A 24727-nucleotide genomic window follows, 5' to 3' on the forward strand; every position below is an offset into this window, starting at 1 on the left:
AGGAATGCGCAAGTCACATAAAAAGATATAGTTTGAAGATATATAATCATGAATATCTAAGTCATACTTGATCAGACAAAGCGTTAAAGGAAAAAGTCCCGTTCTAAAGTAGTGAAGGGTTGTTTGACAGTATATCGTAAACTGAATGTAAATATACTGACAAACGACCCTACTGTACTTAACTTTTTCTTCATTTTAAAAGAATGTTAAAGGGAGTGTTCGCGAAAAATGAAAGGGGGTATAGGCATACGGCAAAAAATAAGTGCCTTTGATCGCTACCAACTTACTTCTATCTGTTGGGTCAAGGAATCTTTTCTAGAACTCAATTTTCAGATTTCAATGTTTTAGACGAGAAAGAAGATGACTAAGATTTGTTCAGCAATGAAGCAGTGTGTCCATGTGTCTAACTAGGCAATGAAGCAGTGTGTCCATGTGTCTAACTAGGCAATGAAGCAGTGTGTCCATGTGTCTAACCAGGCAGAATTTTTCTTCGTACAATAAAAGGAAGCAATGATCAAAATTATCATTGGCAATGCAAACATTTTTAATAATTACTTTTTAACTAAATTCCTCAAAATTTTGTAAAGAGCTAAGATGTATATAATTACGGCCTACAGTTATTCTCTGCAAAAAAAAAGAAATAAAGGACGACAATAATTCCACTGTTTTATGGTTCATACTGTAGGGTTACTCACTAAGGATGAGACTTCAAAGACAATTGGGCGGATTTTGCATGGTCTGGTTCCTTATATTTCTATATTTCTGTAATCAGTAATTGAAAGGAAGACGACATTTTAGAAATACCTAAGTGAACTTGTTCACTAGACATTTATTTAATCACAGTACAATTGCCGTGTCTCAGGCACTTTGCACTTTCTGAAGTTATGACTTGATTTTAAAAGTCGTCTTCCTATTTCAAAGTTTTCTGGTTATGACTGTACATTTGTATCTCAGGTGTTCTCTTGAACAATCTATCCATCAAAATATTTTCATATTTTGTGGAATTTTCAAAATGTTCTTTTTAAGTATAAGTGATAACGGAAAATTTTTTCTAATTATGCTCTCTGCTTGAAATATAAATAAAAGATCTTCAACAGCTTTTCTATTGATAAGAAGACACAATATATATATATCTTCCTACTTTGCAAATAATAAAATTTTATTGTTATTTCTGTAAAGGGACCTTTTCCAATCATGTTAATAATTACTGTAAACATTAATAAAATATCTGTTTTCATTTTTAATTTAAATCTGCACTTGACTTTCTGTTAAAATTTGTTAATTATTGAAAATCAATGGAAAATTCCAGAACCAACACCAAAATTTTCAAAGCTAATTTATGCAAAGGAATATAGTCTATTTTCAAATTCTGATTTCTAATCCCTTTATCTTTACAATTCAATTTCGTAAGCCTCTAAAACTATGAATTCTGTTAAATCAAATAATCAAAAATATCAAAGGTTTACACCATTGGGTTGCAAAGATATATAAGGCAAACAATCAATTTACTGAAAGAACCAAAGTAATTATATTGATACATGATTAATTGAAAAAAATTCACTTGTTTTTTGAAGTAAGAACATTTTTGAGAATGGATTAAATTTTTCGTGATTTTGGTTGTCGTTCAAAAAAAAAACAAATTATGGACAAAAAAATGGATCATTCAGAGAAATGAAAAAATGATTGTTCTTTAAAAACGAATGTAGAACTAAAAAGAAGTTATAAAATAGTTTAAACAAAATTATATTTTTGGTGATTTTGACATTTTTATGCTCTGTACCGTTCTACGGTGCCCTACTTTCAAATGCATTAAATACCATATTAGAAAATTCCAATCTATATTGCTGAGGTATTTCTTTGGAAAATCCTAAGAAATTCTTGGGACTTGGTCACCAATTTTAAAGCCGTTTTTCTCATATGTTATGGACAGTATTCAAAGCACTAGACATCTTGTTGTTGATAATTGTTCCCGAGAAATTCTCAGGAATCTCTTCAGAGCTGGGAACTTTTGAATGGTGGATATAGGAATTAATGTTTGTTCCTCTCTTTTTCTTAATCTCCAGAGCTGAAAACTTTAGAATGGTGGATATCGAGATCAATGCTTGATCTCCTCTTTTTCTAAATCCCCAGATTAAATATTGCTTGTTCTCCTCTTGATATTTATCTCCAGATTAATTAACCGATCGGAATTAAGGATATCACATTCTAAAGTTTTCAGCTCTGATTAAATAATGCTTGTTCTCCTCTTGTTATTAATCTCCAGATTAATAAACCGATCGAGATTAAGGACATCCCATTCTAAAGTTTTCAGCTCTGATTAACTTTTCTCTGGAAATTCACGAGAATTTCCCTAAATTCTTCAACATTTTTTGTGAATTTTTGCAGAATTTGCCGAGTTTGTAACCTGGGAAGCTTTCCAACATTATGGATACACATAAACATGGAAACAAAGAGACCATTAATTGACAGTTTCTCTTTGTTTACTAGTATAAATTGTAGTTTGAAAAAGCATGTAAGAAATCAAAACTCAAATAGAAAAGTCGTCTTCATTGTATACTTTAATGTAAGTTCAAATATGATAAAACTGTAAAAATTTAGACTTGGAATTAGTTTTATTTTATCCCTAGAACTCTATTTAAAATTCTAATGTATTACAAATGCAATTCCTTTAAATAAAGCTGTAAACAATTAACAATTGATAGGTTTCAGAAAGAATAAAATTTAGATGATATTGTACTGGTTTCCCAAAAAACAAATAAATTAAGCTAGACCATTTTCTGAGATCATTAGCCTTCTACAACCTAATTTTATGTAAAAGGAAAAAGACTACTTTGTTATTCTGCAAAATGTTGCATTATGTTCTGAAATATTTCAGCAAGATAAAAAGTGAAGAGGATCAACTGTATTGTGTTTGTATACAGAAATTTCTCATTTTACTGTACTACAGTATGCAGTCAAAACAGAAACAAAAAACTCTTAACTCTAGCAGACGATGTATCTGGGGATTACAGCTTTCCATATATTGGGCATCAGTCATCACCATACTTAACTAAAAAATAATTTACAAAGATGTTATCAAATGTGTCACTAAATTACTACTGTTTGGGACACCTTGTATTAAAAATATAAAACTTAGCATTAATCTTAAAGGTTCAGTATTTAGAAGAGATCTTTGCAGTAAAGAGTAAATATGAAAAGGACCTCTTAAAGTTTAAGACTTATGAAAATTAATAAAAACTAGAGTGCTATCGTCAATTTCTAGAATATCAACCGTTAACACCATCAAACAATTAAGATTCTCAATAAACAGGAAAGAACCAAAGAACAAACCAGTTAACTAAACAGAATGTTCAGGTATTAGCCATGGAAAACCTGAAAAGTATTCGCAAAATATGTTCGAAATTTTTACGAAATTGAGTAAATTTTTGACCTTTTGCTCAAAATCGTATTTTTTTCGCAATAATTTTCAACAAGCCATTTTTGCGAAATTTCAACCTAATTCTACTAGCATTTTTGATAAAATGTAAAGCATTTTTGAATTTTCTTTAAAACTTTTTGTTTAAGAACTGTTTAGTTGAAGTCAAAGTTGACAACTAAATTTGATGATTTTAACATCCCTTACACATATAGAAATCGTTGCAGAAATATTTAAATAAAATTTATCTCTCAAAGAGTATTTACCAAAGATTTACTTCAAACATGATGATAAGTCATTTTCAAATCGTCATGTTTAGTTGAACACCCTATAATAGATGAACAGTATTTACATATACTAACAATCTAGATAATTCGTCTGCATATTAAATTAACTCTTATGTTTTAACAAGAATCATGAACTAGTCATACTATATTACAGCATTTCTCACAAAGGATGAGAATTAAGAAACAATAGGCAAAATTTCTTGGGTCTTTGTTTTTTATTGAATGTTCCCTGCAGCTTTAAATTTATTTTTTCTTTGCTAAATCATTGAATATACCATTCAAGAACTATTTTTAAGATAGAAAAGCCAACCTTCAGCTTTTCATAGTTATAATTCTATCCTGGCTGGGCTATATGTGTCTAATATAGGCGGGGGGGGGGGTGGTTGTTTTGCCCTTACTAGTTGAAAAATAGGAGAGTGTGATACATGTCTTAACTCCAACTTTTCAAGCCTGCTCATTAAAAAAAAATAAGACCTTTAGCTTTAATGGTTATGGGGTGGAAGGTGGGATTTTGAAAAATTTTATCATGTTAATACATTTTTCAAGGGCTTTTCAAATATATAAATGTTTCCCTGTAGCTTCATTAATAAAAAATGTATTAAGCATTTCAGATTTTTTGAAACACCGCCCCCCTGTTTGACTGTCCTTCACTCTAATGCCAACATTTTTTCACAACTATGATGTTGAAAAGTGAAGAAGTTTCAGCGTTCTAATGCAAGCCATTTTAAAGTTATTTAGAAAAAACCACAACCATGAGGGAGTGAGGGTGGAAAACACACACCCCCCAAGCTGTGACAGGGTTAAAGATGTTCAGGTTGTCATTAAAGTCTCATCCTTTGTGCGTAACCCTGTATATTCAAGATTCAACACTGAACACCAGCAGGATACCAGCACTAGATGTGAAATTAGAAATGCAGAAAATCACTGATAAACAATTTATATTATCAGTTTTCATACATACTATTTGCGAGATGATCCTTATTTATTAGATAAAATGAAGCGACACATTATACTTGGGGGGGGGGGGGCCTCACCAGACATTCAGAAATCCAACAATCTTCTTGACTCAAAATGGAAAAAAATTCGATTTTTGTTGAACGAAAATTTAACAAAAACTTCGCAAAAATGGACGAAATTTTAGTGAAAATGTACCCAGCCCTAGCTGTCTTTAGATATCTTTCAAACCCAATATCCCTACCCAAATATTTTTGATATATATGTTTTGATAAAATATTTAATATTTTTAAAAATTTACCCTTCAAAATAGAATAACAGGTGAAAATTGAAAACCAAGCCTGACATTTTAATATTGAAAAATAACAAAATTAACATCAATTCATTTTGCTCCTTCACAGAATGATCATTAAAGTTTGTATAGATTTATAAATCATAAAGATTTAGAATTAATTTTTTAAAATTCTGTTGTGGAGTCTCTCCATAGTAGGTAAAGGACCTAGATTTGTCACGGGCAGCCAAAGTACATTTGAATTTCCGAGCCGGGTCAACCTTTTCGGTCCCAGTTTGTACTGTACCTAGCTCTATGGATAGGACTAGCCGGTGCAACAAGGTTGACGCGGTCAGACTTTATGCTTCGTATAGGTTGAATTTACTTTTACTAAGGGGAAGAGGTGTGTGTTGTTTCATGTCAAGAAATAAAATTTTCGTATACATCTTATATTATTAGATTTGGAATGAAAATGTTGATGGTTCTCCTTGTGTTAAATGTAGGAACTGTATTAGCTGACTGTAGCAAGGAAGAAGAGCAGAATAATTGGAATACAATACAATGGTTTATCAGGAATATATTATGATTTAGAAAATAATTTTCATAGATTCAGAGAAGGTAGTTGGTACAAACTACAGGTCCATCGGGATTGTTTAATATAATGTCAGTTTTACAAAAAACAATTCATTTTAAAGAAATATGCCCCAAAGGTTTGGAACCTAGGTCTTCCCTCAGATTGGTTTTTCTTTCTTTTTCTTTTTAGTTTATAGAATCTTTTTATTCATTAATTCTAGAATTGATTAGAATTCCAAACATTATCATATTATATCAAGAGGTGAGGAAGAAAAGTGTCTGAATGTATTTGTCGGGTAGGAGTAAATCATTCATCATTTTTCAAAACTTCATTTTTTTTAGGACTGTGTCATGTTTTTTCAAAATCTTTGTTCATCATTTATTAACAGTATACATAGTGATCGGCAAAAACTTGGTTTTATTTTTAAAGACACCACACAAATACTGTGAACTTTTAAAGGAAAGGCTGTTTCTATTGAACTATAAAAAAATGTGTATCCCTAGACACTTGTATTTCAATAGAAGTAGATTTTTCATTTGGTTTACTGTCCTGTTTTGACCTATATTGTTGTATGTTTGTGTACTGTACAGCTTGCTCTAGGAGGTTCAAAGTCCACCCATAAAACTTGAAATGAACCGGAGTTTTCAGTGTAAAGAAAGAAAAGGGAAAAACAATTTAAAAACTAAAATATTAAAACATTCATTTTCTGTTCGTTTTGTGATAATAATTTGCAAATATCTTTTCTAAGGGTCAAAATTTGGCAAAGGAAAGCAAATATTTGAAATTTCAATTAGTAAAACTTCACACAATTTTTGTGGAACCTACCATAAATTTAAAAACCTTAATATTTTAACCCTTTTCCTGCTGGGGGGGAGGGGTCAAATTGACCCCCCCAGCATATCCTGGTTTTCAAGTACCCCAGCAAAGATAGGGTTAACAAAAACAAACAAACTATTGCCCTACATTAACAACACCTGTTGTTTGTTAATTTTTTTATTAAAATATTAATCAATTTATTCACTTTGTCATCACGCAAGGGGTTTTATACCTAGTTTTATTCAAGGTTGGAGAATATTCTAAACCCTGGAGAACTAAGCCTTGTATTTGAAGATGTAAATAATCTGCAAACTATGAAAGAGCAAATACATTTTACAACAAAATGTATTTTCATAACAACTCATAAAGTAAATTTTTTAAGTATAATATTGAACATTAATTTTTAACTGGGTCAAATGAACAAAAGATAATCTAGATCAAGGTACTAATGTAAGGAAAGTTAATTGCGGTTGCATTACTCTGCGTACATATTGAAACCAAATCTCTCTGGGCTGAATTTGTAAACAAGAGTAGATGCATCAGTGTTAGTTTAGTACCCGAGAAGGTTAATAGCATTTCATTTTAATATTTTTTGATAATTTACATAATAGTATGACCAGAGTATTTCATTGATTTTTTTTATGTGAAAGATGGATCCCATGTCAGGCTTTGACACCCGTCTTGTGTTTACATTACTGCCCAAAGACAGCAATGCTGCAGACTGCAGTACAAAAAATGTCTATAGTTACATTACTTAAATATATTTTATTTTATGTAAGGTGTCTGTTGCCAGTGAAATGATAAAACTAGGATTTTCTCCTAAATATATTTTTGTTCTACAACCTGAGAATTCATTGACATCAGATTCTCCAGGAAAATATCTTTTCTACAGAAGCTGTAAAATAAACAATAAAAAGTATAAAAACTGCTCCTTCACACAGCAAAATCAATCAATCCACAATGAAATAGACAGAAGGGTCAAAGGAGTTGAGTCTTTGCAACAAACTCTGATTTTCTAATCCCTATATCTTAAGATTCCGATGTCGTAGACCTTTGATATTTCAAACTATGAGTTCTTTTAGATCAAATAATATAAATTTGAAATATTAAAGGTTTACAATATTGGGTTTCAAAGATATAGGGATTAGAAAATCTGAGTTTTTGGCTAAGAATCATTACTGGTTTAGTTATGTGACCTTTGGTCCTCTAGCATTGATATTTTGTACAAATATGAGAGAAGCAAATTCATTCTGTTACTGCATCAACATCATTGTTCTTCTCAATAGCTGTACAATAATGTTATGATTAAAAACAAACAAAATTTTAAACTTGCATGCAGTTTACTTTAGTTAAACATGAGTTCGTAGTGGATCAGAAATGCTCATTTTGCTGTGCATTTTAAAAATTCGAAATATGCAAAACTCTTTAATTAAAATGCTTATAATAGTACATTTTCACTTTATTTAATTTACAGTACAAATGTATTATAATGGAAATGTTCTTTACCCTATATCATGTGCAGCAAGTTACGCAATCCCTGGCGATATTTCAGATGTAATGAAATAAACAAAGATAATGATCCTTCAATACTTTTCTCAATGTTTATTTACATATTTTAGGGATGTAAATAGGAATAAATTTACTGGTCTTTGGTCTAATTATTTAAACCGTGTAGTATTCAATAGAAACCAGGATATCAGGAGAATAGATTCATTATACAACAAACATTTCAGGTAACAAAACTTTAAAAACATGCTATGATGATACATACATATTATAGATTTATCAAACGTAAATGTTTAATATACATTATTAGTGAATATTATTTTTAATTTTCTTAGTTTAGAACATTATCAAACACAGGGGTGTTTAGATTTAGTTTGTGGACAGGCAGGGTTGCATTCATAATCAAACAGGTTTTCACATTTTAAACAAACAGAAAAGTTCACGAGATGCTTATTAATCTTTTTTATGCGGGTTGGATTTGCATTCTTTCATGCGGTTTGGTTCAACCCATCTTGTACTTGATTTAGGGTCTGTTTCTAGTGCAACCCAGGCACATTCTGTACTGCAGATTGTCTCAGATCTGTAGATTGGAGACCAAGATGACCGTCCATCACATTTATCACATAAACTATTCCTGTCCTCCTTCTCCATCCAAGTTGTGTCCCAGGGACAAGAGAAGTGTGTTCTTTACCTAGACTTTCCCCCTCTTCAGCAGGTACAGGTTGTAGCATTGCTAAGAAAGTTCCCCCTGGAGTCCTGATTATATCTCCTGAATTTTGAGCTGCTTCCTCAGCTCTAGTATTTTTTTTCCTTCTCCGTAATACAAAGTTTACTGCATAAGGTTTCTGTACTACAGGGATCAGTAAAGTTTGTATTCGGTTGAACTGGGTAACCTGTTGATCTGACCTGACAAAGCCCGGCTGGGTGTAGGATCCATATCCCAGCTCCTCTGCACTTATTATATAACTGTAGGATAACAGGGAAAGTATTTATCCCTGCCATCGTGAAAGTTTTGTGGATCACATTTCAAAGACGTTGTTGTCCCTCTCAGTGTCGGCAGAAGACTGACTCAGTGTCGGCAGAAGACTGAAGAAATTATGATTCCTTTAACTCAAACTTTTTATTCGAATTCTTTAATTTTATTTAAGTTCTATGTTTCTATTTCAGGATTGCCTACAATGTGTACACTCCAAAATTTGATGTTAAAAATGGAAAACCTGATTCGGAAACATATGAGGGGTATTATCTAAATACATTTATAGGTTGTCATTTCTAACTTTTCGATATTTTAAAGGTCTATCAAATCTACAATTTATTAGTGTTAGGACATTTCATGGATAGGAAATTTCATATGATTTGATAATTCAAAGATAGGACATTTTATAGATAGTAAATTTCATATTTGACATTTCCAATTTTAAAAAGAATAAATTTTAGATTTAGATTTTAGATTTTAGACATAAATTTAGTTATGCAGTGTGTGTCTTAACTAACAAGACATGATTAGAAATATGTTATAAGTTAATAGAAAAAATTTGAATTATAATATGTGAAGTGAAAATCGGATAGAATCTATCTATGACAACTTCTGTCTAGAAATGCTCTGAATGTGAAATGCCGTGTTTAAAAAAGTCTTCTATGAAATGTCCCCTCACCAATTTATGTCTGCAATCTATTAATTAAGATAAGTATAAGTTGACCACGAACCTGATATTTGCGAATAATTCCTGGGGTCTCCCTGATCCAGTTACTAATACATGGAATGGGATTGTTGGTGTGGTAAGAATTATTTATTTTCTCAAAATAGACTCTGGTTTAGATGGCATCAAAAACCCATCAATATATATATCTAATGTAGTAATCTCTGTTTGCCTTCATTGCTTGATCATAAATAAGGAACTATTTGATCAATTTGCTTCAAATTTTTATTTGGTAATTCAGTTGAACCCCAGAAATGTTCTTATAGCTTGGTTTAAAAATTCAACGTTGAGTTGTTTGACTTATAAACCGAACATTTAGATTTCAGGAAAGCTGGGTTCCCAAGCTAAAGTTCTTTAAAAATGTTAATTTCAAGTAGAGAAATATAAAAAAATAACTTTTACATACTTTTTTTAAGGTTGGATACGATCAAGCAGAATTCGGTGTAGGTTACATATCATACACTTTTCAAAGGTAAAAAATGTCCTTCATTGAAAGGATTTTTTATAGTTTAATTCCATATAAGAAATGGAAGATCAACCTTTTTCTAAAAAGGCCTTATAGGGTGAAATAAAGTAAGCCTGCATTTGCAAAGTGGCATGTCTGATTCACAACAGTACCCTTAAAAGAAAATCAAAGATGACTTAAATATTCAATGCTTTTGAAAACCATCTATTTTCATTTGGGGTTTCTCTGCAAAAGTGACTTGTGCATTTTTTACGCTTTTTACGCAAGCAAAACAAGGTTATCTTCCGCACCATTGATCAGATTCAGGTTTTAAGATTGCTGTTTTAAATCAGTATATTTTTTTAATGGAGGGTCAGAGGCCGTATTTGAAGAATTTGAGCCGCAGCTTAGATTTAAGCTGCGGCTCAAATATGGTTGGTTCCACTTAAAATTGTATTCATTGTTTCAAGATTTAAGCCGGCTCGGATTTAGGACGCAGCTCAATTCGGACACAGGATAGTCCCGTTAAGAAAGTGAAATTATTAAAAACTTTCTTCAATTGCATTTCTTTATCAAACTACGAAAAATCTATCACTAAATGACTCTGATCGGAGTTACAAACAGATGAAATGCATTCTAGATCCAGAATTGAGTTTCCAAACCCAAAGTTGATGACTTTGGCACCCCACATGAACCTATCACAAAATTTTTGAAAAAATGTCAAGGATACATCTCTAATAGCAAAGTCAGAAGGCCCCCCCTTTGTATGTGAATATTTTCCTTTACTACTATGGATTATCTTAGAGAGAGTTTTACTCCATACTCGACTCATCTTGGTGTTGAAGCAAGTGTCTGGGTTTCAAAGGTAATCAATCGCCTATAGGTCTAATGAATAAGTAGAATTGATCTAAAATTTGGTGTTTATGATAGACCAAACCTCATAGATTAAATAAAGTTGATGCTAGTTTCATATTTTATTAAAAATATATTTTGGTCTGGGTTGACCCTCGTCGGTTCTAAGGATATAATGATAATCAACAATAAAAATGTTAAAACCACTATTTATTTTCAAAAAAAGGAGAATTGAGTTGGTGGGGAGGCTAGAGCGTTGCAACACTTCAAAGTCGAGGCCGTCTAAAAATTTAATGACTAAGTTTATAGTCATGTCTATATTTCAGTAAAGCAAAACCCTTTGCAGTTAAACAAATTTCACCCCAAACCCAACATTAATAATTGGGGTTTCAACCTCATGCTTAAATGTAATATGTAAAAATTACACTTAAGAATACGAATATATAATTTATATGTGTGTTTGCAGTATCCAGGAAAGAGATCACCGGTTGATAATATTGTAAAGGTAATTTTTAACAATTCATACTTATTAATAATTTTTTAAATCAATCAATATTGTATTTTTTAATGATAATAATTTTATTTTAAAAAAAAATGATAATACTCTTTTAAAATGATGATGAAACGTTTTTTTAATTAATGATAATATCATTTTTACAAAATGATGAAAAAATTTCTTTTAAATTTAAAGTTGATGAGGAAAATGTGGGATTTAAAGGAACTGTAAGGATGTTAATGCCCGATTCACAATGGCTCCCTTGAAACCTTTGTCTTATCAATAATGTGGAAGATATTGTCGTTTTCCTAGGTTTTATTGTTTAATTCTGATAATTCTGATTTGTTTTCCTGCCGCCGAAATGTGCAAAGAAACCTCAGTTTTCAAATTAAAAAGAATGATATCTAATTCATATCTTGATCAGAAAAAGCTTTTAAGATTACAATTTCTAATCAGGTATTGTCATCTTTGCACGGAGTATCAATTAAAATTTCGCTTACAGTTCCTTTTATTTAAATATGTTTCCCTAAAAAGTTAAAACAAAATGTAGGTATTTGACCGTTATACCTGGTTTGCTCTTCTTGGAAGGTAAAATATATTTTTTAAACAAAAAATATTCAAATGATTATATATATATTTCTTATTTAGCATAGTTTTGACAAGTTTTGCTCTTCTGGGTATTGTAAATACACTTAGAAGCTTGGGATTTAAACAGGTTATAGTCTTGGATTGAAAAGGACTGGAGTGTTCACCTTACATATATTGAATTCGATATCAATCACTATACTAATTACTAATAATTCTAGTCTAGGATATAAACATGTAGTCTAGAATATAATCACATAGTCTAGGATATATCATGTATAGTCTAGGATATAAACATGTAGCCTACTATGTAAACAAGTAGTCTAGGATATAAGCATGTAGTCTAGGATATAAACATTAGTCTAGGATATAAACATGTAGTCTAGTATATAAACATGCAGTCTAGGATATAAAAATGTAGTCTAGGATATGAACATGTAGTCTAGGATATAAACATGTAGTCTAGGATATAAACATGTAGTCTAGGATATAAACATGTAGTCTAGGATATAAAAATGTATTCTAGGATGTAAACATGTAGTCTAGGATAAAAAAATGTAGTTTAGGATGTACACATGTAGTCTAGGATGTAAACATGTAGTCTAGGATAAAAACATGTAGTCTAGGATATAAATATGTTTTCCTATTGATGATTTTTATTGTCCAGCCGGATAATATTCTTGTGCTTCTGACCCCAATAGCTATACTTAACGCGGAGCCTATGCCAGAATGGTTTCTGTTTTCTAGAACACGAGGTAAAAATTTTTTTTTTTTAAATATTGAAAATGTTATTTCTTTGAAAAGCAAGACAATTAAATTGTTTTTTTATTCATATTTTTCTCTCTTATTAAATTATTGAAATAAATCATTAATGATTTTTCGCCCAGTTCGGTTTGGTTAAAATTCAAGCAATTAAAGAAATGTATTTTATTGTTGCTTGCTCCGTGAATTTTCCTTAAGCACCTGCACATATAATGAAATTTTTCAATTCTAAAATCAATAAAGATCAGATATTTGGAGGGGAGATATTTTTTTATTTTTGTTATGTTGGGTTCCACTAAAATATGCTGATGTGGAATAACCAAACTAACATAGCAAAAGACAGACGCATTCCCGAATTTACTCTATTTATGTAAACCCTCTTTTTTTTGGAGGGGGGGGGGGTGGCATTTTGTCAATTTGGAGTTTTCAAAAAACAGGGGCCATGGTGTCATATAAAATTTTTTAAAACAAATAATTTTGAGCGAGAAGAAATTATTATTAGTGTACTCCGGGAGTATCTTTATGCTAACCTATGCTTTATTCTCAACATTGGTCGTCTTTGCTTTCTCAAGCAACCTTAGGTCGGTATATTTGTTAGCATTTTTTTGCATTGATTTTAACGCTTTTTTAATAAAACGATTAGAGGTTTGATAACCCCCCCCCCCCAACCCTTTCTATGTTTTAAAAAAACCTCAAAAACAAATCAGTTTTAAAATGTAAACAAATCAGTTTTAAAATTTAAACAAATCAGTTTTAAAATGTAAACAAATCAGTTTTAAAATGTAAACAAATCAGTTAAGTTTCAAAATAAAACATGTGAACATTCTTTTGCACTCAAATCTTCATTTTAATGTTCGCATTTCCAATTTATTTAAAATTCACACACTGTGACAAAAACTTTTTTATCTTTTGCATATTTGAAATGGTATTCAAAAATGGAATGCTCCATGCATGAGAGCTTACTAACCTAGAATTTGATCAGAGGAGGCCAATCCCCCACAGTGCAGTGGGGTGTAAGGACAGGAATATTTAGTTAACACTTTAATCCTCTTATTCAAACCAAACAAGGCTTGGTTGTATCCAACAATAGGACATTTCTGCGAAAACTCTTAAAACAGTTTTTTTTTTTTAACACAGTGCTTGTCTATAGGGCTGGGCATGTTCTAACTTTTTCTAGCCGTTTCGTTAACAGTTAGTTCCAACCATTAAAAAATAAGAATTTCAGTAAACCGTTAATTTTAAAGGTAAAGACGGAACGTTCGTTCCGTTAACGACATTTTCCATTTTCTTGAATGACCATTAGTTAACCATCTCAATTTTATTAACGGCGTTAACGGAAAATTTTCAAATCGTTAACGTCTCTATCCGTTAATGATACTGTTATAACAAAATTAACTGTGAAAAATTTCTTTAAGGGTTAAAAAAATCATTAATGACACAGCCATTAACTGTATATTACCGTATTAATGGCGAAAAAGGTGTGTTAATGTTATATTACAGTATTAACAGCTTTAACGACAAGATGATTTCGTTAACGGTTTATAAACACAGAAATTTTAAAACATCAAAACGCGTAAAATTTTTTAATTAAAAAAATATCATGCGATCTTTATCAGAAAGTAACGAAATTTAACGTTTTTTGCTTTTTAGTTAATGTTTTTAACCATTAATTTTTTTTTCTAAAACAGCTAATCCGTATCGTTAACGATTTAAAAATTAACGGTTTACGTCGTTTGTTAACGCACTCTTCCGTTAATTTTCGAAAACCCCCATTTCGTTAACGGAACTTTGCCCAGCCCTACTTGTCTAAATGAATGGTTTGCCGTGCAACCAACATTTAACTGGAGGTCCTGGTTTAAAGCCCAGTAACTTTGAAACTAGTTTTTTGTATTTCCTATTTTATACTTTTTTTAGTGCTGAAGCTTCAGCATTTGTTGACAGATTTTAAACGAAATAAAAAAAATATAAAAATATAAAAATATGACTAAAATAAGTCCTATACAGACAGGATGAACATCGTTGTAGTTAGTTTGACGTGAGCCAGCGTCCTAGAACCTTGTATATGGTTAAATATTTTACTTTTTAGAGCTATTCTTCTTTCCCCCTCCTACGAAGTTCCAATTGATACTTCTCGCCAAATTGCAGAAAATAAAATGGTGACAAATTATTAACAATTTTGTTTTTGAATTTTCATATCAGCAGTCGCCTTTATGAAGAAATGGCCCTTATTTTCATATTCTTTGTTAGGAAAAAATATATATATTCATTTTGAGACATTTTCTGAAATACAGGGTTACCCACAAAGGATGAGACTTCAGAGAAAGTTGTAGAGAATTCATACAGTCTGTTCATATATATTCATTATTCCTTGCAACTGTAAACCTGTTTTCTTCTTTTCCAAATTTTTAAATAAGCCATTAAAATACTATATTTAAGGCAGAAAACTGAATTTAACCTTGTAATCGTCATATTTAAGAGTTTCCGGTCATCTTTGAAGTCTCAACCTTTGTGTGTAACCCTGTAGGATTAGCTCTAGTTTTTCGGACTCATAGAAATTCGGAAAAATTGAAATTCGGGAAAATATCCAAACCCAATTTACAAACATTTCTCCAATTTCAAAGTATTTTTTATAAATCTCTTAAATGGCTCTCGATGATTTTCTAAACTACAAAACTACTCAAGAATTGGCAAAATCCTCTCGAAATTCGTTAAAATTCCCATTTCCAAGATCCAGATCAAATTTGATCATTTACATAGAGGGCCGGTGAACGTAAAGGTTAAGAGATTTAATAATTGCCAAATAATTTCGTATTAAAGACTAAACTCAAGACAAAATACTACATTTTGCCAAAGAACGACATATTTACTAATTGTCCACGTCGTTCTCCAGGTTTACAATAATTTTCATAGTCATACTCCCGTGTAGTCAAAGTCATACTCCCTCTTAGTCATAGCCATACTCCCGCGTAGTTATAGTCATACTCCCGCGTAGTCATAGTCATACTCCCTCGTAGTCATAGCCATGCTCTCTCATAGTCATAGCCAGGCTCCCGCGTAGTCATAGTCATACTCCCGCGTAGTCATAGCCATACTCCCATGTAGTCATATTCATACTCATGCGGAGTCATAGTCATACTCCCGGGTAGTCATAGTCATTCACCCGTTTACCGTTGTCTGGTATTTAATCATGATTTTAGCTGGAAAGCTTTATTATAATTATATAATCTATTGTTAATCTAGTATACAGCTGTGAACCCTGGTGCTGCCTGGCATTATAAATATTTACTTACATCTTCAGACCCATACAGAGTTCGGATGATGGAGCGCCCACTGTTCATTAAAGACCAGGTAACGTCTTTAAAACCCTAAATAGTTCAGATGATGAAGCACCCCCAGTTCATTAAAGATTAGGTAATATTTTCAGATTCCTTCATAGGTCAGATGATGAAGCATCCACTGTTCATTTAAGATTGGGTAATAGTTTTAGATTCCTAAATATTTCACATGATGAAGTACCCACTCTTCATTAAAGATCAGGTTTTATCTTCAGATCCCTAACTAGTTCAGATGATTGAGCACCCACTGTTCATTAAAGATCAGGTAACATCTTCAGATATAGTTCAGATGATTAGGACTTCCTGTTCATTGAAGACCATGAAATACTCTTAATCTAATTGAAGACTACTTCTTCTTTTAAAAAACATAATTCCAGACTAGAATACTTAAATTTAACCAAAAAAATTACCATCTTATATTCTTCTTTTGAATTTCGAGGGTTTTGCAAATATTTGAACTTGAATATTTGTCCTCTACAGGTATATTTCAATATAAATAGAGATCGTGGTCCTTTAAAAACTTTTTTAGAAATCATTTCCTTTATTGTTTATCTTTCACGAAATCAGTCTCTTTAATGCATATTTCCACCTATTAAGAGATCACTTAATAAATTTATTTTTCTTGCCAACAATTACCTATATTTTATAAATCTATTTTTACATATATCACTCGCTTCTGTTATTGTTTATTTTTTAGGAAGAGAGATGTACTGTCGCTCCTCAAAGGAAAGATACTGTATGTTTGGGAGATAAGGTTTTTTAAACATAATATTTACGCCGCTTTTAATTTTCATTAAACATCATCATTTATTTTATTTTAATTAAAGGGATATTTTTTGGGATAACATTAATTTTCTTTATTATACACTGTTAGAAGAAAATATTTTGTTCTACATTAAGAGATATCCCCCAGTATTCTTTTCAGAGATATCCCCCAGTGTTCTTTTTTAAAGATATTCCCCAATATTTTTTTAGAGATATCTCCCAGTGCTCATTTTTAGAGATATCCTCTATTGTTCTTTTTTAAAGATATCCCCCAGTGTTCTTTTTAAGAGATATCCCCCCAGTGCTCATTTTTAGAGATATCATCTTGTTATATGAGAAACCAATATTTAAAACAATACAAAACATCAAATTCAGAGAAAATTGAATTTTCAAGTTCAAGTTCAAGTTAGAATCACTAGTGTTGTTGACATAAAAAAATAACTTACAAAACATAAAATTCAAGCTACAATTACTTGTTTTTGCACCAAAATTATGAAAATTTTCTGCCACATTTACTAAGTTTCACTCTGTGATACTGGGCCCTTACTACAACACCCCTCTTTTCACCCCCCTTGAGAAAATCCTGGTTACGGGCCTAATATTAGGGAATGTTGGGATTTTCTTACAGTATATTGGCACAGGCAGCCAATATTTTATCAGAATAATAAAATGAAGACGACTTTTCTATTTAAGTTTTGATTTCTGATAAGATATTATCAAATTACAAGCTTGCGAGAACAACCAGAACCTATTAATTGACTGCACTTTTCTTTGTTTCTATTTTTAATGCTGTTCAAAAGCTTGGTAAACATCAAAATTTAAATCAAAAGTCGTCTTCATTGTATTGATATAAACGATGACCATGCACTGTATTAAACCAGTATATAATTTTGTAGGAAAATGTTTTGAATTATGTGAAGAATAATCCAATATTTCCGAAAAATCAACCATTCTTCTACTTCAGCAAGGTAAACTGGTTAAACTAGATATAACAATATTTTCATGTTCAATGACCTTCCATTTAAGAATATCATGTCTATGTACCATTCTAACCTTTTTCTCATAAAAAATGAGTGAGTTATCCCTCTTTTTCTTCGAATTGATTATTTTAAATTGCGGTTTTCTATTGCGGAATTACGCACAAAGAGACAAAAATAACAGAAAGAATTCAACTCCAGATAGAAAAACGAAGATATCTTTCTTGTTATTGCTCAAAAAAGGCCGGTTTAAATGGTAACGTTTGGAATCGGACATATCCGTCCATAAACGAAGGGTCAATTAAAATGACAAGAACCGTCCCTTGAACCGTATTTTTTCTAATTCTAATTTCCTCAATTGTTTCTTTAGCATAAATCCACTTTTAATGAGAAACCAACTGTTGAAAATAGTCATTTTTAAAGGAAAACAAATATTTACATATCATTGGATATTGATCAGACAAAGCTTCTAGAGGTAACATTGTTAATATGACATTTTTTTTAAACGGAGGTTCACTTGAAATTACATTATTAGTCCCTTTATATTTTGTATCTGTTAAGGAGAAAATCAGACCATATTTATATTTTGTATCTGTTGAGGAGAAAATCAGACCATATTTCTACAGCTGGGTTGTTCAGAAGAATCTGTTCTGGAGAGAACATATTAATCAACATATTCTTATCTGTCATCAGGGACTACAGTGATAACCAGAAAACTCTGAAATAGGAAGATGACTTTTAGACTTAAGCTTTGACTTGAAATAGTCCAATAAGCAGTGTGCATTGTACACAGTAATTGTGCAGTGTAAATAGGCATATTTTTCTTAATTAGTGATTTAACAAGTGACTGGTAAAATTATTTTCTTTGTGACAACATGAATATTGCTATAAAGTCGTCTTCTTATTCCACTGTTTTCTAGTTATCACTGTATTATGTTTTGATTTATAGATTTAAACAATTAGTTGGTTGATATATTTATACTTATGGTTTGGTTTATACATCATTTAAACTATGGTTTAATTCAATTTTTGGCATATTATTCGATTGGTTGAGAAGACATCATATCAATCAGACTTTGTGCTATGATTGATTCCGTGGATATATTATTCAATTCTTTCTTTAGTTGACATTTTATTCAATTTATTATTTAGTTAACATTTTATTCAATTTATTATTTAGTTGACATTTTATTCAATTTATTATTTAGTTGAAATTTTATTCAATTTATTATTTAGCTGACATTTTATTCAATTTATTATTTAGTCAACATTTTATTAAATTTATTATTTAGTTGACAATTTATTCAATTTTTTATTTAGTTGACATTTTATTAAATTTATTATTTAGTTAACATTTTATTCAATTTATTATTTAGTTGAAATTTTATTCAATTTATTATTTAGTTGACATTTTATTAAATTTATTATTTAGTTGACATTTTATTCAATTTATTATTTAGTTGACATTTTATTAAATTTATTATTTAGTTGACATTTCATTCAATTTAATATTTATTTGACATTTTATTAAATTTATTATTTAGTTGACATTTTATTCAATTTTTTATTTAGTTAACATTTTATTCAATTTTTTATTTAGTTAACATTTTATTCAATTTTTTATTTAGTTAACATTTTATTCAATTTTTGGTTTGGTCGACAATGGCATATTATTCAAGCTATGGCTTGATTGATATATTATTCAATCTAAGGTTTGGTTGATACATTATTTAATCTATGGTTTGGTTGATAATGAAAAAAATGTAAGCCCTCCTTAGATTTGCAGAAACAGAATAATAAAGGGAAAACGGGATTAGATTTAAATAGAACTAAGAAGAAACCAAAGTGGGAATGATGATATTTTGTTTGAAATTCGGATTTAATAATATTTTTACACTGGCAGGGGTTAAAAAGGATTAAAATGAAAATCTATTTATTATTCAACAATGAATTAAAAAAGTAGTTTGTAAAAAGGCTGAAGATGAAAAATTAAGTTTTTATATTTTTGACAAATGCCTACACAATGTTCATTTTTCATTGGCTTCTGTAAAACTCGTGGCCAAAAAAAACCCGATTTAATCTGTGTTTAGTTTTTGTTAGAATTGTCTTTATATTCTTGATAACGTATAATGTTCAGGATCGACTAAGTCTTGAACACATGGCAGCAGCTTATATTTTGCTAGGGATAGGTCTTCTATTTTCAATCTTAGGAATAACGAACTTAAACAAATTAAGATAAAAAGACAATTATTTGTTATTTTAAAAAGTGATAATTTGCAACGGGTTGACACTATTTTTAAGATAAACACACGGGCATTGGGCAAACTCCTCTATAATATAGGGCCACATAGAATTATGCCTGAATTTCCTCTAAATGTATTTATTTTTAAGTCAACAAATCCTCTTAAATTGTAAAGAAAAATTTTTTAAAATTCGTTTTCGCTAGTTTTATGTTCAGAGATATTTTACTTCAAGAAATTTATTCAAACATTTTAAAAATTTGTTTATTTACCAATAAATAATAAAAAATTGGAAAAAATTCAATTAATAACGAGAGTGAGAGAGAATAACATTTTTAAAATGATAAGTTCAAAATGGAAAAAAATTAAACGTTCGTCGAAAACCTGCAGTCTAGGTGGTCTGAAAACCAGTCTAGGTGGTCTGAAAACCAGTCTAGGTGGCCTGAAAACCAGTCTAGGTGGGTCTGAAAACCAGTCTAGGTGGTTTGAAAACCAGTCTAGGTGGTCTGAAAACCAGTCTAGGTGGTCTGAAAACCAGTCTAGGTGGTCTGAAAACCAGTCTAGGTGGTTTGAAAAAAAGAGAATTTGTTAGCTTTTACTTGCTTCTATAAATTGTTTTGAATGCGAGTATTTTCAAAACGCACTTATACACGTTTTCAGCATTTTTATGACTTTAATGAAAATTAAATTTATAAATGGGTTTAAACTAGGAATTGTTTAAGACTGGGATATCTTAATCTATGTGAGGAATGAGGGGATTATTAAGCATTGACTTTTAGCACAAACTCAAATATGAGTTGTTACGTATGCTTGAAGGCTAATTATGTAAAGAAACTGCACATAGGGCTGGACACGTTCCAACTTTTCTAATCGGTTCGTTAACGTTTAGTTCCAAATTTAAAAGTTTTTAATTGTAAAGGTTTTTTTTCGTTAACGGCATATTCCGTTTTTTTAAAAAGGTACCGTTAGTTGACAGATAAATTTATCTAGGGTTGACAGTTTCATTTTTATTAACGGCGTTAATTGGAATTTTTTTAACAATTACAGAATTAATGGTGCAGCTATTAATGGTCTAATACAGTATTAACGGCATTAACGGCGTTAGCTGCGCAAAGCGCCAAAAAATTCTTTAACGGTCTATTACAGTATTAACAGCATTAACGGTGTGAAGTGCCGAGAAAAAAATTCGTGAACGGTTTATGAAATCATTAACAGTTGTTAACACAGAAGAAGACATTAATAAAGCTTCTAAACACATAACTTTTTTTCCAAGTTTAATTTTTAGCAGAAGAAATTACGTAAACCAGCGTTTTAAAAAAAAGCCGGTTCGTTTTCGTTTTCAATTGTTTATTTTTTCAAAAACGGCTAATCCGTTTCGTTAACGATTTAAATTTTCAAAAACCTCAGTTTCGTTAGCGATACTTTGCCCAGCCCTTACTGTACACTTCCCTTAAGCTTTGATTTTATAATCCCTTTACATTTGCAACCTTGCGGCGTAAACTTTTGATATTCAAATATTAACTATTAGATCAAAGCAGTGTTAATAGATTTGTAGCACAAAGGTCTACGACATCTTTTTGCAAAGATTAAATAAATATACTCATACTCGCAACACCTTTGGTCGTTGATTTTAAATCAATAACCAACTTTGAATAACTATCTAAACTTTTCTGTTTCCATAACACTTTACTTTTTAGAACCTTAGACAATTGTTTTTAACTTTAGAATTTTGGAAGCTTTTGAGAAGAAATCTAAATAAACTTATAGAGATTGGGCATTTAAGCCTGATGTCGCTTTAAAAATTCGAGAATTGTTATATTACGCAGTTAAAACATAATTCTTTCTTCCAAAAATATCCTAATTGTGTTTTTTATTCAGAAGAATGTATTTTTCGAAAAATAAAATATCTTGAAGGTTACAAATCTAGCAGAAGAAAATATTTCTAGAAAAATAAAACATATTCTGAGAGTTATATGTCTAGAAGAAAATATTTCCAGATAAATATTAAAATCTTGAATGTTAAATACCCAGAAGAATATATTTCCAGATAAATATTAAAATCTTGAATGTTTTATATCTAGAAGAATATATTTCCAGATAAATATTAAAATCTTGAATGTTATATACCCAGAAGAATATATTTCCAGATAAATATTAAAATCTTGAATGTTATATATCTAGAAGAAAATATTTCCAGATAAATATTAAAATCTTGAATGTTATATATCCAGAAGAATATATTTCCAGATAAATATTAAAATAATGGGCTAATCCATCGGTAATCTAATTTTTTTTGCTTTTTATTAAGAAATTTTTTTCTCTGTTTTTTTTGGATACCACTGTATTAATCTGGCATTTTGATGATTGCCCACTTTTTATGTTTCAAACTGTGTTTAATCAAATAGTCTAGGTTTAACAATATAAATCGAAGGTTTGCACCATCAGGCTGCAGAGATATAGAAATTAAAAAATTACAAGGCGGGTGTTCAGTTCCACTATTTTCTGGTTATCACTGTGCAGCGGGCGGAAAAACAAATAAATATGTATGCGAATAAAAAATACATTTATTAAAACGGATAAAAAAGAATATTAAGAATATAAAAGAATGATAACGACATAAAAAAAGTAGATATTAACAAATTAAAAAGGATCTTATGATTAAAAAGAATTTTTAAAATAAAGCTAACATATGATAAGAAGGAATCATAAATATGTGAATGAAAAGAAACATGAACAAAGAAAAAAAAATAATTTAAAACAGACAAAAACGAATAATGCTTTTATGAAGGAATGACAAAGACGTGAAAAAGGAGGTATTTACGAAAAAAAGAATTCATAGATTTCTTTTTGAAAAGGAAGCTTATAATGATTAATATATTCACCATGGAGAGGAATTGAAAGGTTGCCCTGCGTCTAAAAATAACTATTTCTACAGAAGTATACTAAGTATATAAGTAGATCATGATTTATCAATGATCCATATTATTCGTTCACAAGAAATAATTCGTGCAACTAAGCCGTATTTCAGAGGTTAAAAGGGAGGTATATATTGTCTCAATATGTCATTTCTCTCACAAAAATTTATATTTTTCTACTATATTATTCATATAAGGATATCTTTTGCTATATTTTTAGCCAAATTACAAATGAGAATGATGTAAAATGTTTTGTTGTTAAGATCAATTACTTTCGCTGATTCGAGGGGATCTTGTAAAACTCACTTAAAGAGACAGACCGCTATGTAAGGTAGTTGAACTGAGTATGCAGTGTTGTGGACAAATTCTTTAGGATTCATTTGAGACATATAAAACTTTTTAAAGATTTGAAAATCCTGAGTTTGAACGCAAAGTCAAAGTTGAAAAACGTACTTTTGGGTGGATACATTTCAGAATTATATTTTTTAAATTATTAAATAACAACGACAAAAATTTAAACAAAATTCTACAGTAAACTAATTAGTTGAAAATGAAAATTAACTCTTATCATCGAAAATTAGTTATCTTATTATAGTTTCCATAGTCTCTTTTTAATCACAAAGATTTTCTGCGGATTTTCTGGATTTTTTATCAAAAAGGCGACATTTGAAGAATTTAAAAAAATCTGCGAACAAATTCATTGAAAATAAGAAATTCAATATTATGATGAAAAAGTAAAATAATTAATTCTAACTTCGATTTATTGACACATTTCTTTTGAGAAATGTGTTCCTAACCATCTAATTGGTTATTTAATAATAAAAAAAACCGATTCTGAAAGCGTTCCCACCCAAATTCATAATTTTGAACGTCGACTTTGCGCTCAAACTCAGCAATTATACAGCATAGAAACGTTTTATATGTCTCACATATATACTCAGTTTAACTACCTTACATAGCCGGTCTGTCCCTTTAAAGAGAAGATAGGCGTAACATCAAATTACTTGCAACCTTTCATGTGGCTTGTCTAACTCAAAACAGTACCCTTAACAGCTTAATCTGATCAAAAATGAATAAGATATTCATCATTTCTCTTAACAAATTTTTAATTGAAATTTTTTTAAATTATGGTTACTCTTTTTTTAAATACAAAAACAACAAAGAAAAATGTAAAATTTAACAAGTTAAAGGGATCCGTTGTGAATTCGAGGGTTAATTGAAAATACCTATAGTCCCTTTAAAGAAAAAAACACAACGTAAAAAAATAGTTACAAGTAATTTGATTTAAATTTAAATTAAATTAAAAGTTAATTTTCGGATTTTTAAGATATTTCTTTGTAAGGAACTCCATGATTCGTGCATTATACACCCTGGAACTCCATGATTTGTGCATTATACACCCTGTAACTCCATGATTTGTGCATTATACACCCTGGAACTTCATGATTTGTGCATTATACACCCTGGAATTCTTCTAATTTGAATCCCCTCCATAATCCTTCTCTCTCTCCCTCTCTCTCTCTCTCTCTTGAACCCATTTTAACCTTTTCTTCATCTCAACTCATAATTCAGTTTACAAGGAGTACTTCTACTATAGGGTGGGTCATACAGTCATCATATATATTAATACAATGACGACGACTTTCTATTTCAATTTTGATTCCTACCAAATTTTTAAACAGCAGAGACAAATGAACATATAAAGTTGTCAATTGACAGTTTCTCTTTGTTTACTTGTAATGTGAAAAATGCTTGTTAGGAATCAAAGCAGTAATAATAAAAAACCGTCTTCATTGTATGGATATAATCGCCAACCACTGTGCAAGGACTGA

General features: G+C 30.3%; 1 protein-coding gene and 1 long non-coding RNA gene across 2 annotated transcripts; both read left to right on the forward strand.

The window, feature by feature from the left end:
- The first annotated feature begins 5758 nt into the window (after window positions 1–5758).
- Window positions 5759–7223, forward strand: LOC111717788 (uncharacterized). The gene is made up of 3 exons (XR_002768916.1): window positions 5759–5796; window positions 6565–6685; window positions 7097–7223. It is a non-coding gene; the product is annotated as an uncharacterized LOC111717788 (long non-coding RNA).
- Window positions 7224–7775: 552 nt separating this feature from the next.
- On the forward strand, window positions 7776–18596 carry LOC111717785 (uncharacterized). Its single transcript, XM_023493232.1, has 15 exons — window positions 7776–8050; window positions 8991–9085; window positions 9508–9602; window positions 9940–9995; window positions 10773–10833; window positions 11287–11325; window positions 11867–11904; window positions 11965–12031; window positions 12569–12656; window positions 13166–13244; window positions 14750–14819; window positions 15904–16011; window positions 16696–16752; window positions 17660–17731; window positions 18341–18596. Exons 1-15 carry the CDS (start codon window positions 7893–7895, stop codon window positions 18443–18445), a joined length of 1188 nt encoding a protein of 395 aa, XP_023349000.1. The 5' UTR covers window positions 7776–7892; the 3' UTR covers window positions 18446–18596.
- The last annotated feature ends 6131 nt before the right edge of the window (window positions 18597–24727 follow it).

Source organism: Eurytemora carolleeae, unplaced genomic scaffold, assembly GCF_000591075.1.
Source record: "Eurytemora carolleeae unplaced genomic scaffold, Eaff_2.0 scaffold1800, whole genome shotgun sequence".
Classification (NCBI taxonomy): Eukaryota; Metazoa; Arthropoda; class Copepoda; order Calanoida; family Temoridae; genus Eurytemora; species Eurytemora carolleeae.

Excerpts from the sequence above, each read along its gene's own strand:
- LOC111717785 (XM_023493232.1), top strand. The coding sequence starts at position 7,893 with ATGATCCTTCAATACTTTTCTCAATGTTTATTTACATATTTTAGGGAT. Across the intron at positions 11,326-11,866 it reads CGGTTGATAATATTGTAAAG|GTATTTGACCGTTATACCTG; the intron begins GTAATTTTTAAC and ends AACAAAATGTAG. Across the intron at positions 12,657-13,165 it reads TCTGTTTTCTAGAACACGAG|TGTACTCCGGGAGTATCTTT; the intron begins GTAAAAATTTTT and ends AATTATTATTAG.